Source organism: Bos indicus, chromosome 10 (assembly GCF_029378745.1).
Source record: "Bos indicus isolate NIAB-ARS_2022 breed Sahiwal x Tharparkar chromosome 10, NIAB-ARS_B.indTharparkar_mat_pri_1.0, whole genome shotgun sequence".
Lineage (NCBI taxonomy): Eukaryota > Metazoa > Chordata > Mammalia > Artiodactyla > Bovidae > Bos > Bos indicus.
The window spans coordinates 54,908,997-54,924,127 of record NC_091769.1 but is presented as its reverse complement, the minus strand read 5'-3'; the positions used below and the strand labels follow the sequence as shown (position 1 = coordinate 54,924,127).

General features: G+C 39.4%; 1 protein-coding gene across 6 annotated transcripts in view; it reads right to left on the bottom strand.

The window, feature by feature from the left end:
• Positions 1-13,547, bottom strand: part of RSL24D1 (ribosomal L24 domain containing 1) — a 28,209-nt gene extending 14,662 nt beyond the window's left edge. For all 6 annotated transcript variants that reach the window (XR_011568863.1, XR_011568862.1, XR_011568864.1 and 3 more), the window contains exons 1-6: positions 13,302-13,547; positions 8,039-8,152; positions 6,634-6,706; positions 3,865-3,928; positions 1,761-1,846; positions 493-576 (exon numbers count right to left, since the gene is read on the bottom strand). Coding sequence is in view for 3 of the 6 variants with exons in the window: in XM_070797521.1 (XP_070653622.1) it covers positions 503-576; positions 1,761-1,846; positions 3,865-3,928; positions 6,634-6,706; positions 8,039-8,152; positions 13,302-13,487 (597 nt within the window). In the remaining 3 variants the exon portion in view is untranslated. The remainder of the gene's footprint in view (positions 1-492; positions 577-1,760; positions 1,847-3,864; positions 3,929-6,633; positions 6,707-8,038; positions 8,153-13,301) is intronic.
• Between the last annotated feature and the right edge of the window lie 1,584 nt (positions 13,548-15,131).

Genomic DNA, 15,131 nt, shown 5'->3' with positions numbered 1-15,131 from the left:
TTCTTCTAAGATGCTAATAAACCATAACCAGAAATATTAAAATTGAAAGAAAAGATATTACTTGAGGCTAATTATCATACAGATTGTTAGTTCCTTGCTGTATCCCATCCAGAACATTAATAAAGGAAATATTTTACTGCAAAGAAAATTTTATTTTATATATATTACTAGTCATGAATTTGTCATCATGACATAAATGCTGCCCAGTGCCATTAAGCAAATGGCATGACCATTTTATGTCCACAATTCACTTCTCTATTTACAAACATAGTTTTCATAATTTATAAAAGTGTATCTCTCAGTGAAGGTTGAACATTGAGATGCAACCTAGCATCCATAATATCTGCTGTTCTGCAAATATCAATGTAGGACAGAAGTATTTATTCCCCTTTCATCTGAGTGACCTTACGTGGGGAAAAAAAAAAATTCAACAATTTACAAGTTCTAAGCTTCCAAAGGAGATTTCCAGATGCACTTAAAAGAAATGCTTACAGACAGAGTTTTAAGAAACATCTTCCATGTCCACATCCTCTTGTAATTTCTGTACCATTTTGTCTTCCAGCTGCTTTCCTTTGCCTTGAAAAAAGAAATTAAACTCATTGATTTGGTGTGACCTTGTGGAAGTCATGTCCACACTTATAAAGAATCTTGGCTATTTTAAAATAACATTAAATATTCCTAAATAATTTAAGAATAGTAACTAAACTCACACAGGTCTTATGACTTGCCACACATTTGCTCATCTCACCTTCGTGACAACCTACATCTCAAAAATGAGAAAACTGAGGTCCAGAGACAAATCAATCAGTGACCTGGTCACTTGGCTAGTAAGTCCAGTAAGACAGAGGGGTTGGATGTAAACCCTGGCCATCTGGAGCCAAGATCTCTGTTCTCAACACTGCACTCTCTATCTCAAAAAGGGCTACCTAAAATCTTAGATAATAACAGTTCCTTTCTATTGTTTTTGGGGTGTCAGTCCATATAATCTATATGTGAAACAATGCTCCAGGATTCTTTTTTTTTTTTTTTAATTTGGTACAAAAAAGTCCTAGCTGGGACTCTTGCGTAAGTCTACCCAATATGTTGTTACAGAATTTGACTTAACTAAGATTTAGGCATAGCTAAATCCAACCAAAATCTCTCTCCTTCTGATAGATTGTACTCGGTGCCAGCTGAGGAAAAATACTGGTTTCCTAGCACCTCACAAAAGAAATTATGCACACAAACGACTGCCCAAGTGAGTGCCTACCTGTAAGTTACAGAAGGACAAGCGAGGCTTTAGCACAAAACTGCAGTTCTCAAACTGAGGTATCAGAATCACCTGGAGAGCTCCTGAAGCACAGAGGTCCAGATCCAAGGGGCTTGAACCTCTGTGCTTAATAAGTCCCCCAAGTAATTCCCACACCAAATGAAGTTTGGGAACTATTAATATGAAACATTGTCCTTTTAATCAAAACAGGTATGAGGCAAATTTAATTATGACTCAAATAATTTTGATTAACTTGGAAAGTGTTTTTACAGAAGCTAGGATTTTCTGAAGGGAGAAAAGAAACACCACACGCAATAAACTGAATGGAACTCAGAAATGCACTGAATCAGTATTTTTTATAAATTACCAAGTCATATCCTAAATGAGAGAATATTTACATGAAAAAAAAAATATTTATCCTCAAAAAGTTGGCTGGTACCCAATTACATGGACCACAAAAGCTTTCCATTTCTCTACAGAAGGCAGAGAGCTCCTGTGTATGCCTACTTACCTGCAAGAGGGGCCCGGATAAGATGGATGTTTTGCTTGACCTCTTTAACGTCCTGAACTTTCTGTAGTTCTTTATTTTTCTTCAACCTAGGATAAAACACATCAAGGCCAAAAGCTCAGTTACTAAAACCTCTTTAAAAGACATTAACTTGTAATTCGTAAAAATTATATTTAGTTAACCACACAGATGAGAAATGGGAATATAATGTTTCTCGTTCCTCATTAGCTTAATGATTCCTACACTCCCAATTTGCTCATTCACTGTTATTTCTAGTGCCTCGTCAGGAATAAATTGGGGGTTGAATATGTATTTGCTTAGTGAATGAAGAAATGTAACTGCAACAAAGAATTAACAAGCCTTAGAGATCACAGACACAGAATACAAACCTCTAATCATTAAAGTATCTGTTCTCTATTTGAGGAGAAAGATATAATCTCTGTGTTACCTGTTTTTTAAAATCATTCAGTAATTACAAGAGCACGAAACACATGAGACATTCAACAACAACAAAAAAAGTCAATAGATTAGTTCTCAAGCATTTGGGCCCCCTTTTTTTCATAATTAAAAAGGTTTAAAGCCAAAGAGCTGTTGACACATGCTTTTCTATGACAGACGTTTATGATGACTAGATCAAAAGTGATGTCTCTTCTAAAGAAATAGCCAGTTTCAAGCTGGGGCAGGGGAAGTGCAAGATGGTACTAGAAAATCTTAATAGCCATAAAGCAAGAAAGCACCCAAAGAATGATGAGGAATTGTCAAAATGACACAGAGCCTGCCTGAAAAACTCTCACTGGCCAACTTGGGGTACTTAGAACATCAAAATAAATAATGATAAAGAACTGTAACACACTGAAGACAGTAAGAATTAGTGTACACACCACACATATGATGTGAATAAATGAATAAAATAATAAATGTGGAACTGGGAAAAAAGAAAAATGTTCTTTCTTGGATAAAAAAGCCAACTAATAAATAGGAAAGGATGAAATTAGAAAAATCACCACTTGGCAATAATAACAATAGTAACAGATTCAGGCAGAACACTGCTGCTAAGTCGCTTCAGTCATGTCCGACTCGATGTGCAACCCAATAGATGGCAGCCCACCAGGCTCTGCTGTCCCTGGGATTCTCCAGGCAAGAATACTGGAGTGGGTTGCCATTTCTTTCTCCAGTGCATGAAAGTGAAAAGTAAAAGTAAAGTCACTCAGTTGTGTCTGACTCTTCGCGACCCCATGGACTGAAGCTTACCAGGCTTCTCCATCCATGGAATTTTCCAGGCAAGACTACTAAAACCAGTAGATACCACTTTGAGGAGTAATAGGTTCTTTGCTGAGTGTGTCTCCCTCAAGATGCACTGATTACAAAGAGGGGAATAAAACAGTAAAGTAGTTTCCTCCATTTCCAGGGGAGAAAACTAGTAGACACTACTTTAACCAAGTGATAAAAGTTAACATCACCAGTAAGAGGCAACATGTACCTGGAAGACACATTTCTGTGACAGTCTGGCCAAAGATGCCTACCCTGAATCTAATCATGAAGGAAACAACAAACACAAAATGAGAAACATCCTGTAAAGTAACTAACCTGTACTCTTCAAAAATGTCAATGTCATTTAAGACAAAGGCGAGAAACTGTCTGGGTTAAAAAAGCTTGAGGAGACATGACTGCCAAATGCAATGCATGATAACATGATTTTCTGCTGTGATGAAGGACATTATTGGAACAACTGGTAAAATCAAGTAAGGTCTATAGATTAAATAACAATATTTTATCAGTGATAATTTTCTGATTTGATAACTATACTGTGGTTATATAAGAGCATGTTCTTATGTTGTATACTTGCTACCAAAATAATGTTGTGTGTCAACTATACCTCAATTTTAAAAACCACACAGAAAAAGAACATACTATTTTTAGGACATATATACACTGAAGTATACTTAAGAGGAAAAGGCATGATGTCTTCAACTTACTGCACACAGAGTTAAACACAAAGTAAATCTGACAAAATGCTAACAGAATATACAGAGTTCTTTATACTATCTTAATAGTTTCTGAAAGTCAGAAGTTATGTGAAAATAAAGATATTTTAAAACATTCATACCTGTTCATTATAAATTTAGCTTGTCGCTTCTGTTTGATCTCTTCAACTCTCTTCATTGCATCAACTATTAAAAAAAATTCATTAAAGTTAACAAATGTATGTACATTCAAGCCAGATGATTATAATCAACAAGAGCTTTAACAATCACCTCTTTATCCTGATTTAGAAATGGACTAAACCAAACAAACTCACTGCAAAAACAATTCCTACTAAAGCTGACAAAAGTACGTCTCTTGGTTAACGTCACTTTTGACTCTTTCCCAAGTATCATTTCTTTAATCTTTACTTTGCAAAAGCCTTTATTACTAATAAATTTTCCTTATACTTGAAACCAGTCCAATACTTTTCAAATTTTATTCTACAGAGAACTTGGATTAATGACATTAATCCCATTCTTAGTTTGTCATCTCTATAAATAAAGACCCCTTTCCTGGTAATAAAAGCTACTTTTTTCTTCAAGTATGAGCTATGATCTCATTATGAATCACATTATATACCTGAAATATGATCACATTACAAATATTGGTAGAATAAACCTGTCAATTTGCCACATTCTTAACCACTAAAATCCAACAACTGTTTTGGAAAATTTATACAAGACCCTTGGTTATAAGGCAGTTGAGTCCAACTATACTCTAGAATCTGTGTAAGTACTGTACAATGTAAGATAAATCACATATGTAATTTACATTTTCCAGTAGCCACATTTTTTTTCAAAAAGTAAATGGGAACAGTTCAAAATTAAATTTAAGGTACATTTTGTTTAACCCAACATATTCAAATTACTGTCATTTCAACATGTAATTAATATAAAGAATTCTTTACTGAGATTTTATGCTTGTTTTCACACCAAGTGTTCACAATCCAGCATGTATTTTACATTCACAGCACATCTCAATTCAGACCAGTCACATTTTAATTGCTTGGCAGCCCCTCTGACTGGTGGCTACCATACCGAGCAGCACAATTCCCAACCAGATTCTTAAGGTGTAGTCTGTGTATCTGAGTGGGGCAAACGAATGAGGCTCTGTAGTAATACCTGAACCAACTACTGTCTAACAAATAACAAAATAGGAGTTCTCAGTAAAATGCACTGAGAGTATATGCCCTGTTCATCTTCATATACCAGAATCAGTGGTTACTGATTGTAAAGGATTTCTCAGTATTTCTCAGGAACAATAAAAACATCATGATACCAGCACAGAGGGTCTCAGTAACTGAATATCCACAGATGATTAAACTAAGATATGCACCTCAGTTTCCACATCAAGCTGAATACCCACCAAATAAAAGTAGTTATAGATAAAAATGGTCTGGAGCTGCTATCTTCAAGTAGGAACAAAGAAGAAAACAAAGGCCAAAATGAAATAAAACTCAATGGAGTCCAGAAATGATTTAGACTCTTTCAATAAAGTCCCCGCCAAAAGTGCTTCCAGGAATCAACTGAATAATCCTGTGAAAAATGTACAGCCCCATATGGGATCGATGTGTTTGTGCATACTGTGAAATGATCAGCACAGTAAGTCTGGTAGAATTCTAAGTCTTAAAGAGACTTCTAGTTAACAAACTACCTCACCTCCACACCAAAGACTAGAAGAGGCTAAGGCTGCATAAGCAGGCACGGGGGAACAAGAAAAGGTAGGGCCAAGGGCCTCACACTACACATATACATGGTAAAATCTTTAAGCTAGATTAAGAAATTAAGTTTTACTACATATGAGAATTTTTTTTAAATTAAAGCCTCGTGAAGTTGATCAGTCGTGTCCGACTCTTCATGACCCCACGGACTGTAGCCCACCAGGCTCCTCCACCCATGGAATTTTCTAGGCAAGCGTATTGGAGTGGGTTGCCATTTCCTAACTTAAATAAGTAAATGGACAGAAAGAGCTAGGTAAGTAGGTATGCAGACAGGTAAGAACTAAAACATTACTGCTTATAGTTTAGTAGCCTCTAACTTCATTTTCACTCAGGTCAAACACTTAGAAATTCTCTTAGAAAATTTGTAATTATCATGCTTACATGCTGTATTTTTGAACTTTACAGAATCACTAAGTTTCATGAGGTATACAATACTTGTATCCCTAACAATACTTATATCCCTAAACCAAATTATCTAAACTGGCAAAGTGTGTTAAGTTTTTTGTATATCTTAACTATGTTACACCTCCACAAAGTATTCTACATCTCTATTTTTTTGTTGAGATATTTGACTGCTTTTAGATCTCTGTGCAGGCACTTCAAATTACAGCAAATTTAATAATTATGCTACTTTAATAATGGATACAGCAATCAGTTCTGAAAAGAGTTGGGATAGCTTATAATAAAAAACACAAATACAGCAGAGCCATTGAAATAAGGATAAAACTATAAAAACTAGGAGAAGGCAGTGGCAACCCACTCCAGTACTCTTGCCTGGAAAATCCCATGGATGGAGGGGCCTGGTAGGCTGCAGTCCATGGGGTCGCTAAGAGTCCGACACGACTGAGCGACTTCCCTTTCACTTTTCACTTTCATGCACTAGAGAAGGAAATGGCAACCCACTCCAGTGTTCTTGCCTGGAGAATCCCAGGGATGGGAGAGCCTGGTTGGCTGCCGTCCATGGGGTAACACAGAGTTGGACACGACTGAAGTGACTTAGCAGTAGCAGCTATAAAAACTAACCAATTAAAAGAATAAATTTAATATTTAAACAATCAACTGATATTAAAGCTATGGTAATATCCCAAACCAGTGTCTCCTGAAAACTCCTCATATTCCCTTGTGACTTACTGGTTTTATTCCACAGTTCTCGCTGGTATTTGACAGGTTCATTTCTACGTTTTTCAAATTCAAATGAATTATCCTGTAAAAAGAGGGAAAATATGGTTTTAAGAGAGATAGAAAAGAAGCATTTCTTAAAACTTTTTCTCCTTTTCACATAAGTTCTAAGTATTTCAAGCTACTGTTGTTCTCAGTTGCTCAGTCATGGCCGACTCTTTGTGACCCCATGGACTACAGCATGCTTCCCTGTCCTTCACCATCTCCAGGAGTTTGCTCAAACTCATATCCATTGAGTCGGTGATGCCATCCAACCATCCCGTCCTCTGTCGTCCCCTTCTCCTCCTGCCTTCAACCTTTCCCAGGATCAGGGTCTTTTCCAATGAAAAGCTATTTAGCTATTTCATTTAGATACACAAGACTCTGTTCAGATCACAGTAACCTCAGCCATGACAAGGTAACTGGTCACCAGCAAATGAATATGACCTAGCATTCTTCCTTCACTCATACAGTTGCCACCTGTATTTGAGATGCTACAGTTCTATTCATCCATACTGAAAATTATTTTTGTGACAACGATCATGATCTGGCCTTACAAGTTGTCAAAAAATATTCTTTACATTCACTGAAAAACTTCAGGTGTTAAGAAAGCCAGAAAAGGACTTCATAGCAACTACTTAAGACACTGCTTTTACAGAGTGGAAAGGTGGGAAAAAGTCATGGGTTTGGTGGAAGAGAAAGTACAGCAGGGAGAAGACAGCTGAAAGATCTCCCACCCTCAAAAACAACCTGTGCAACAGTTTCTCCTCCTTCCTTTTCAAGGATAGAGTGTGGCCAAGCCTCAGTGGGACCTCATACCAACTCAGTAAGAGCAATACTTGTGGGGGCTCATCTCATGAAACTCCCTCACCCCGATTCCTCATTATTCCTCCTTACACCAATATCATTAACTAAGTTCTCTGCTCTCAGACACAAAGTCCAGCTAAGAAAACTGAAAAACTGATAAACAAGTTATTACAAACCTCATCCGAGCCCTCACTGCTACACAAACATCCTTTTATCTCTTAACTTCCTTTCAAAATCCTTAAGTAACAGTTTCCGACTTTAATCCATTTAAATAATTCTCCCCTTTGTTACAAGAGCTAAAAATACTTTTTGGAGAATAAGAAAAATCATTTCTACAAACTAGATTAGGAATCTTTTTTTCCTTTTCAGAATTCTACAGATTTATAGTTTTGGGGATCGTGTGAGAATGAGATTGCCAAAGCCAAATACAAGTCAGTCAGTCATTAATCACTCTATGGGAAGCCTTATTAGAGTTAATTGATACTAACTCTAATTAACATCAATTGTTCCCCATCCAAAAACTAAAATTTTGAAAACTATAAAAACTATACTGATAGCTAAGTGCACTCACCACCGTGAGCTCTTTACCAGCTGCTTTCCGGAACGCTTTAGTCCATCTGACCTTGCGAGGATTGCGCTTCTTTTTGAAGTTTTTATGGCACTTGGATTTACAGAATCTGAACACCTATTTTAAAAAGTGTTAAAATAGTGAAAAGACAATATTAAAAACTTTTATGCCATAGGACATTACCCCACCAGACAAAATATACTATAAAGTCTGAGAAATAACAATGGTTCTCACTCACAACTGCTTCTACTTAAACAGCACCATTTAGAAATACGAGACGTATCACATGAAACGCAAATTGAACTATTTTTTGACTATCAAACATCATTATGACTAAGACTGAGGGCCCCCAAAATATGGTTAAAAACTAGCATTTTTATAGAATAACAGTAAAACCTTTACTATGATCTTGAATGAAGGGAACAATTTTAATTAAGTCATTTATTTAAATCCATTTGCAATTCAGAATAATTCTCAAAATTCATTTTGTATATATCTCAATGAGGGGGGAGGGGTAAAGTTCCAAACAACCATTCTGAAATGTCCTTTGGTTCTTTTCACTGTTGCACAAAATAATTTCCCAAAAAAGCAACTAAAACTGGCTATAGATTTGTTTTTCTAAAGAATTTATTCAGAGATCTACTAGGAAGATTCTTCACTACTTTAATTCTACACTTTCATCTCCAAAGATGTGATCCTTTAATAGTGTTTACAATTTAATGATGATTCAAAGTGCTCCTAAGTGACTTACTGGGATTTATACATCTAAAATGCATCATTTTGTTACTCTGTCTTAGAAAAAGTTACAATTTGTATTACTAGAGGAAACCTGAGAGAAAAAGTATTATAATTGAATCTGTGGACCTTGGCAAAGAAAATTAAATTGAATTATCATGCTTAGATGTGATCCATTCAAAAAAAGGCCAAACTAAGGTACAGACATTTCAAGCTAAGAGACTCAGCAGTAAGGAATTCGCCTGCCAAAGCAAGAGATGGGTTTGATCTCTGGGTCGAGAAAATCCCCTAGAGAAGGAGACAGCAACCTATTCCAATATTCTTGCCTGGGAAATTCCATGGACAGGGAAGCCTGGTAGGTCCATGCAGTTGCAAAGAGTCAGACACAACTTAGTGACTAAAACAACAATAAAGCCTCTGTGTGCGGGTGCACATAAATCACAAATCACAATACTTTTCATTTTATGTGCACTGTTCTATGAGGACCTTGAAACAGGTCACTAATCACATTAGGACATAGATTTCTTAGAAACAGTCAATACTAGAGAATTCCCTGGTGGCCCAGTGGTTAGAACTTGGCATTTCACTGGGATGGCCCTGTGATGGATCCATGGTCCAAGAACTAAGATCCCACAAGCAGTATGGCAAGGTTAAAAAGAAAAGAAAAGGAAGAAACAAATGGTCAATGTTAGATCAATTTAATCGGGGGCCAGACTTCCTGGAGAGCCCTCTCTATGTTCTTGAATTAATTTCAAACAGCTAGAAAATATGTGAACTACAGTAGTTTTCTGGAATGCTGCTGCTGCTAAGTCACTTCACTATAAAATCATTATTGGTAAAACTTCTTTTGCATATTTCCAGCCCAAAGTACTACTACCGTTTTAAGTAAAAGCCGTCCTTGTTTAATATCTACTAGACAACTCCTACACAAGTCCTCACTGAGAAGTTTGAACTTTTCTAGGTCTTCTCAGTTCCAAAGAAAGACAATGGGAAGATACAGGGAAGCCTACTTAAACTCTGTATCTAACAGACTCACTTGAAAAAGCATGATAAAGTATCTGAAGAGACTGGAGTCAGTGAGATGGGATGGGGATTCCCAAATAAAGAGCAGCTACTATGTGCTGGATGTTGCAGTAGGTGCAAGAAGTACAAGAATAATTAAAACACAATGCTCTACCCTGAGACGCTTAGTCCAGTATTGTGATAAAGTCTCACTTTGCAAACAAGAGAAATAAAGATCAGACTAGGATATAAATAATGGGATATGGCTATACACAACAATCAAGTATAAAGTAACATGTAAATATACATTAAGGAGTGATTAAATCTCTACTGGGGTAGGTGGTGGATGATTCTGTGTGAGACAAAGCTTCATAGGCTCAAATTTCCCTTCTAATCTAGTCCTTGAGCACCATCCTCAGTCTTCAACATGCAAACAAATGATCCATCTGAGCTTCACAGTTCAATACTTTTTATGCCACTAATTCAACAAAGAATTATTAAGCACACCTTAAGAGTGTACATGTTTCTGTTTGCAAACTATGAAAATACAGAGCAGTAATATTTTACCCTGGTTGCTCAGACCAAAAAGAATCTGCCTGCAATGTAGGAAACCCAGGTTTAATCCCTGGGTTGGGAATATCCCTTGGAGAAGGGAATAGCTATCCACTCCAGTATTCGTTCCTGGAAAATCACATGCACACAGAAGCCTGGTAGGCTACACCGTCCATGGAATCACAAACAGCCAGACACGACTAAGCAACTAATATTTTCACTTTTTCCAGTATTTTAATTAGTAACACACTAATTCTGATTTCCCTGGTGGGTCAGCAGTAAAGAATCCTCCTGCAATGCAGGAGATGCAGGTTCAATCCTCTGTCACCAAGGACCCCTGGAGAAGAAAATGGCAACCTACTCCAGCATTTCCATCAGGGAAATCCCATGGACAGAGGAGCCTGATGGGCTACAGTCCATAGAGTCACGAAAGAGTCAGACACAACTTAGTGACTAAACAACAACAAACACTAATTCTACTCTTAAGAAGCTACTTGAGAAGCATAAGAGGGGAGATGTCTGTGAAAGATGGTCTCAAAAGCTACAAGCATAAATGGCGAAAAAATAGGAGGCTACAAAAGTGCCAAGTGCCTAATCTGGGACCAGGAAGGCAGAAGAAAGCTAAGACACCACTATCCTTTGCAAAGGCAGCATGGATAGGACCTATAACTAGATACAAAGAGTGAAAAGATTCAACGGTAACTCTCAGTTTCTAGCAGAACTATCTAAGCACATGACTATTAATTCTGAGAGCAAAAAGAGCTGAGGTAATAAGAACTCTCTTTCAGGAGGCTCACTGTTAGGTACAAACAGGATTTCTCTGTCAAGTGGGAAATTCAAACCTGGAACTAGGATATAAAGATGTGGGAAGTATCAACAAAGGAAAAAATGAGGTGCTTGGTCTTCATTAGTGCTTCTGGGCCTCTACATCTTATTTCCCCAATCGACTCTGTTCTGGATACACTGGTCTTCCCTAGAGCAAGCGAGCTTCCAGCTAACTCAACACCATTCTTGCTAGCAACACAGACTTCCTCATCAACCTGAACTCCCACTGTATCTGCCAGGTCAACACCCAACTTTAAACAGCTCCCACTGTCCTAATTTCCATATCCAGCTGACAAACACTGATGGACAAAAATCATAAAATTATGACCACCAGATAATCTACAATGCCATAATGCCTACTGTGAATTACATTTCAACCCAGTGATCATTTCATTCACTGCTATAAATTCTTTGTCATGTTCCTGAGAGGAGGAATTAAGAATCACTTACATACTCTTTCAGGTTCCCAAATACACCTTTGGTGCCTCATTTCGGCAAGAACTCTTACTCCTAATTTAGTGAGGTCAGTATTTTTCATACAGAATACACATATAAGGTGAAGAAGTACAAACTGTAACTCCTGAGCGTGTCAAAATCACCTCATTGAATATAGATTCCTAGAGCCTCTTCCCTTCCCCTTGCTGCTGCTGCTAAGTCATTTCAGTCATATCCGACTCTGTGCAACCCCAAAGACGGCAGCCCACCAGGCTCCCCCATCTCTAGGATTCTCCAAGCAAGAACACTGGAGTGGATTGCCATTTCCTTCTCCAATGCATGAAAGTGACCCTTCCCCCTAGACATTCCAATTCAACAGATCTGGTGGGAATCAGGAGTTAGTTTTTTCCACAAGTGTCCAGTGATTCTGAAGCAAATATAAGAGAGCTCAAATTCTGAGAAACAACATTTTGAACAGAGGAATGGAATTCATTCTGGTATGAAAGGCAAATCCATGTATTATTCCTAAAGCCTTTCACAATGAGGCCTTATAATGACCGTGCCCAACTTAAGATGGTTCAACTTTACAATGGTGCAAAAGTGATACACATTCAGTGGAAATCATATTTCAAATTGTGATCTTTCCCAGGCTAGCCATGCAGTAAAATTCTCTCTGATGCTGGGCATCTGGCAGCAAACCAAAGCTCCCAGTCCACAGAGTGAACAACTTAATAGTTAGAATCATTCTGTTTTTCAATTCCAGTAGAGTATATCATAAATTACATGAGATATTCAACACTTCATTATAAAAGAGGCTTTGTGTTAGATGATTCTGCCCAACTGTAAGCTAATGTGTTCTGAGCATGTTTAAAGAAGGCTAGGCTATATACAATATTCAGTAGATTAGGCTTTTGCATCTTCGACTTACAATGGGTTTGCCCAGAAACAACTCCATCGAAAGTCCGGTAACATCTGTATGTATCTTGTTTTCAGACGTACCTTTTTAATATAGATTTATATTTGTATTTATACCTACCCCAAGCCTCTATCACCATCTGTAATCCGTCACTTCCTTAAACAGAGAAGTAACTGCTCCTCTGTCCCTTTGCTCAAATTGTTCATTTCCCTTCCTCCTAAAATGCTTTCCCCTCCTGCTCTTAAACAAAATGCAAGATACAGGATAAAAGCACCTCCTTTCAGTGTCTTTTCACATACGTCCTTCTCCAAATCACCTCCAATCACTTCATAAAACGTAACTCTGCTATCAAGTCGTACCCAACATTTCTATCAACCTCTACACACTACGGCTGACCGCAAGTCTTATACATCTGTATAGAGATGGACCTCAGCAAAGATGCTTGACCCGGCATGCGTTCAGCAAGGTTTACGGAATTGAAGAATGTGGCCCACATACAACAGTGGGCCAACAGACTCCCAGCTTCCCCGTGGGCTCTGGCTGGAATCGTTCCTCAACCTCATTACTGCCAGCCTCTCCCAAGAGCTGCCTAGTGACCAGCTCTGCTCGGACCACCTAAAGGAGAAACTCCCCCAGCGGGAGCTGGAGGTCCGAGTCCGTAGTAAAGCCAGCCTCACGCGCCGAAATCCCAGGCCAAACCCCACGCCAAGTTGGTAGGCGCAGAGTAACCCCGCGCCGAGCGGGCACGGCTTCAGCCCGGCGGGAGCGCAGCTAAAAGCGCCCCACTCCCCACCTCCTCACCTTGCAGTCGTTACGAACGAACATCATGCCGTGGCCTGGGTAGATAGGGCCCGAACAGAAATAACACTTTTCAATCCGCATGTTGAATGCGCGTGGGGACTCGCCGGCCGAACGCCCAGCTGAAGAGGAAGTGACGTAGCCCCGCCACAGGAAGTGATTCTCTTCCCAGTTCTCCAGAAAGAGCATCCGGAAAAGGCGGTGCTCTTCAGGGCTTCTGGAAAGCGAGCCGAACGTGACTGCGCCTCCCCGTGGCCGCGCCGGGAAAAGCGCTGCCGTTTGGGGCAGGCGCAGAAATGCAGTCCGGTTGGCAGCTGGCAGTCTGGACAAGTGCAGGGTTCTGCGCCTTCTGAACTGGCTGTTACAGCGTCTAGTTTTTCCACTTACCGTATCATATTAAGTCAGCATTTACTCATGTCTTATATATCCTGTCTCTAGTTTGTGCTGTTCCCAGGCGGCTCTCCACACTTGGCTAGTCTCTAGGAACTCATTTCTCCACGGCTCGAGCCCCGCCGGATTCCAGTCCCTAGAGGACTTGCCTGGTGTCCACGGAGGGAACTTGCTGCCCCGCACGGCAACCGAAGCTGCTGAGTCTCAGGCTCGCAGGACTTAATCAGCTGTGTTTTAAAAACTTGTAGTGGTGGTCTTCTCCACCTTTACTCCCTCTCCGCCTTTTAACTAATATGCATATATTTAATTACTAGACATAAAAAAATCACCATTTGTACAGGAAATTGATGCTTTTGAACTGTGGTGTTGGAGAAGACTCTTGAGAGTCCCTTGGACTGCAAGGAGATCCAACCAGCCCATCCTAAAGGAGATCAGTCCTGGGTGTTCATTGGAAGGACTGATGCTGAAACTGAAATTCCAATACTTTGGCCACCTGATCCGAAGAGCTGACTCATTTGAAAAGACCCTGAGGGTGGGAAAGATTGCAGGCAGGAGAAGGGGACGACAGAGGATAAGATGGTTGGATGGTATCACCGACTCAATGGACATGGGTTTGGGTGGACTCCAGGAGTTGGTGATGGACAGGGAGGCCTGGCGTGCTGCGGTTCATGGGGTCATAAAGTCGGACACGACTGAGCGACCGAACTGGACTGAACTGAAGCCCTAATACTCCCTCTCTCTCGCTCTCTTAACCTCTCTGTACCTTATCTCTCTGTGCTGAATTCTGTGTAATTTCCTCCGGTCTATCTTCTAGTTTGCTGCTGCTAAGTCGCGTCAGTCATGTCCGACTCTGTGCGACCCCATAGACGGCAGCCCACCAGGCTCCCCCGTCCCTGGGATTCTCCAGGCAAGAACACTGGAGTGGGTTGCCATTTCCTTCTCCAATGCATGAAAATGAAGAGTGAAAGTGAAGTCGCTCAGTTGTGTCCGACTCTCAGCGACCCCATGGACTGCAGCCTTCCAGGCTCCTCTGTCCATGGGATTTTCCAGGCAAGAGTACTGGAGTGGGGTGCCATTGCCTTCTCCGAACTTCTAGTTTACCCATTCTCTTTTCAGACTTGCCATTTAACCTCTAATCATTACATTCTGAATGCCAGTGGCTACATTTTCCATACATGGAAGTCTTTTTCTAAATTCAAACCAGTCATGTATCTTTAATAAAGTCTTCTTTTCCCAGACATTTCAATTCCTTTTATGTTTTTAATTATTTTTTGATCTCCATCTGGTAAGCATATTATTTGAAGTTCTTAAGTCCCATATTGCTGGATTTTGGTTCACTGGCCCTTGCTCATGTTTGGGGCTGAAGCTGGTGGGGAAGGAACAGGTTTTCATTTTAAATAGTGAGCTCATCCTTAGTAGGTGTTTTCTGTAAAAATTCTGTAA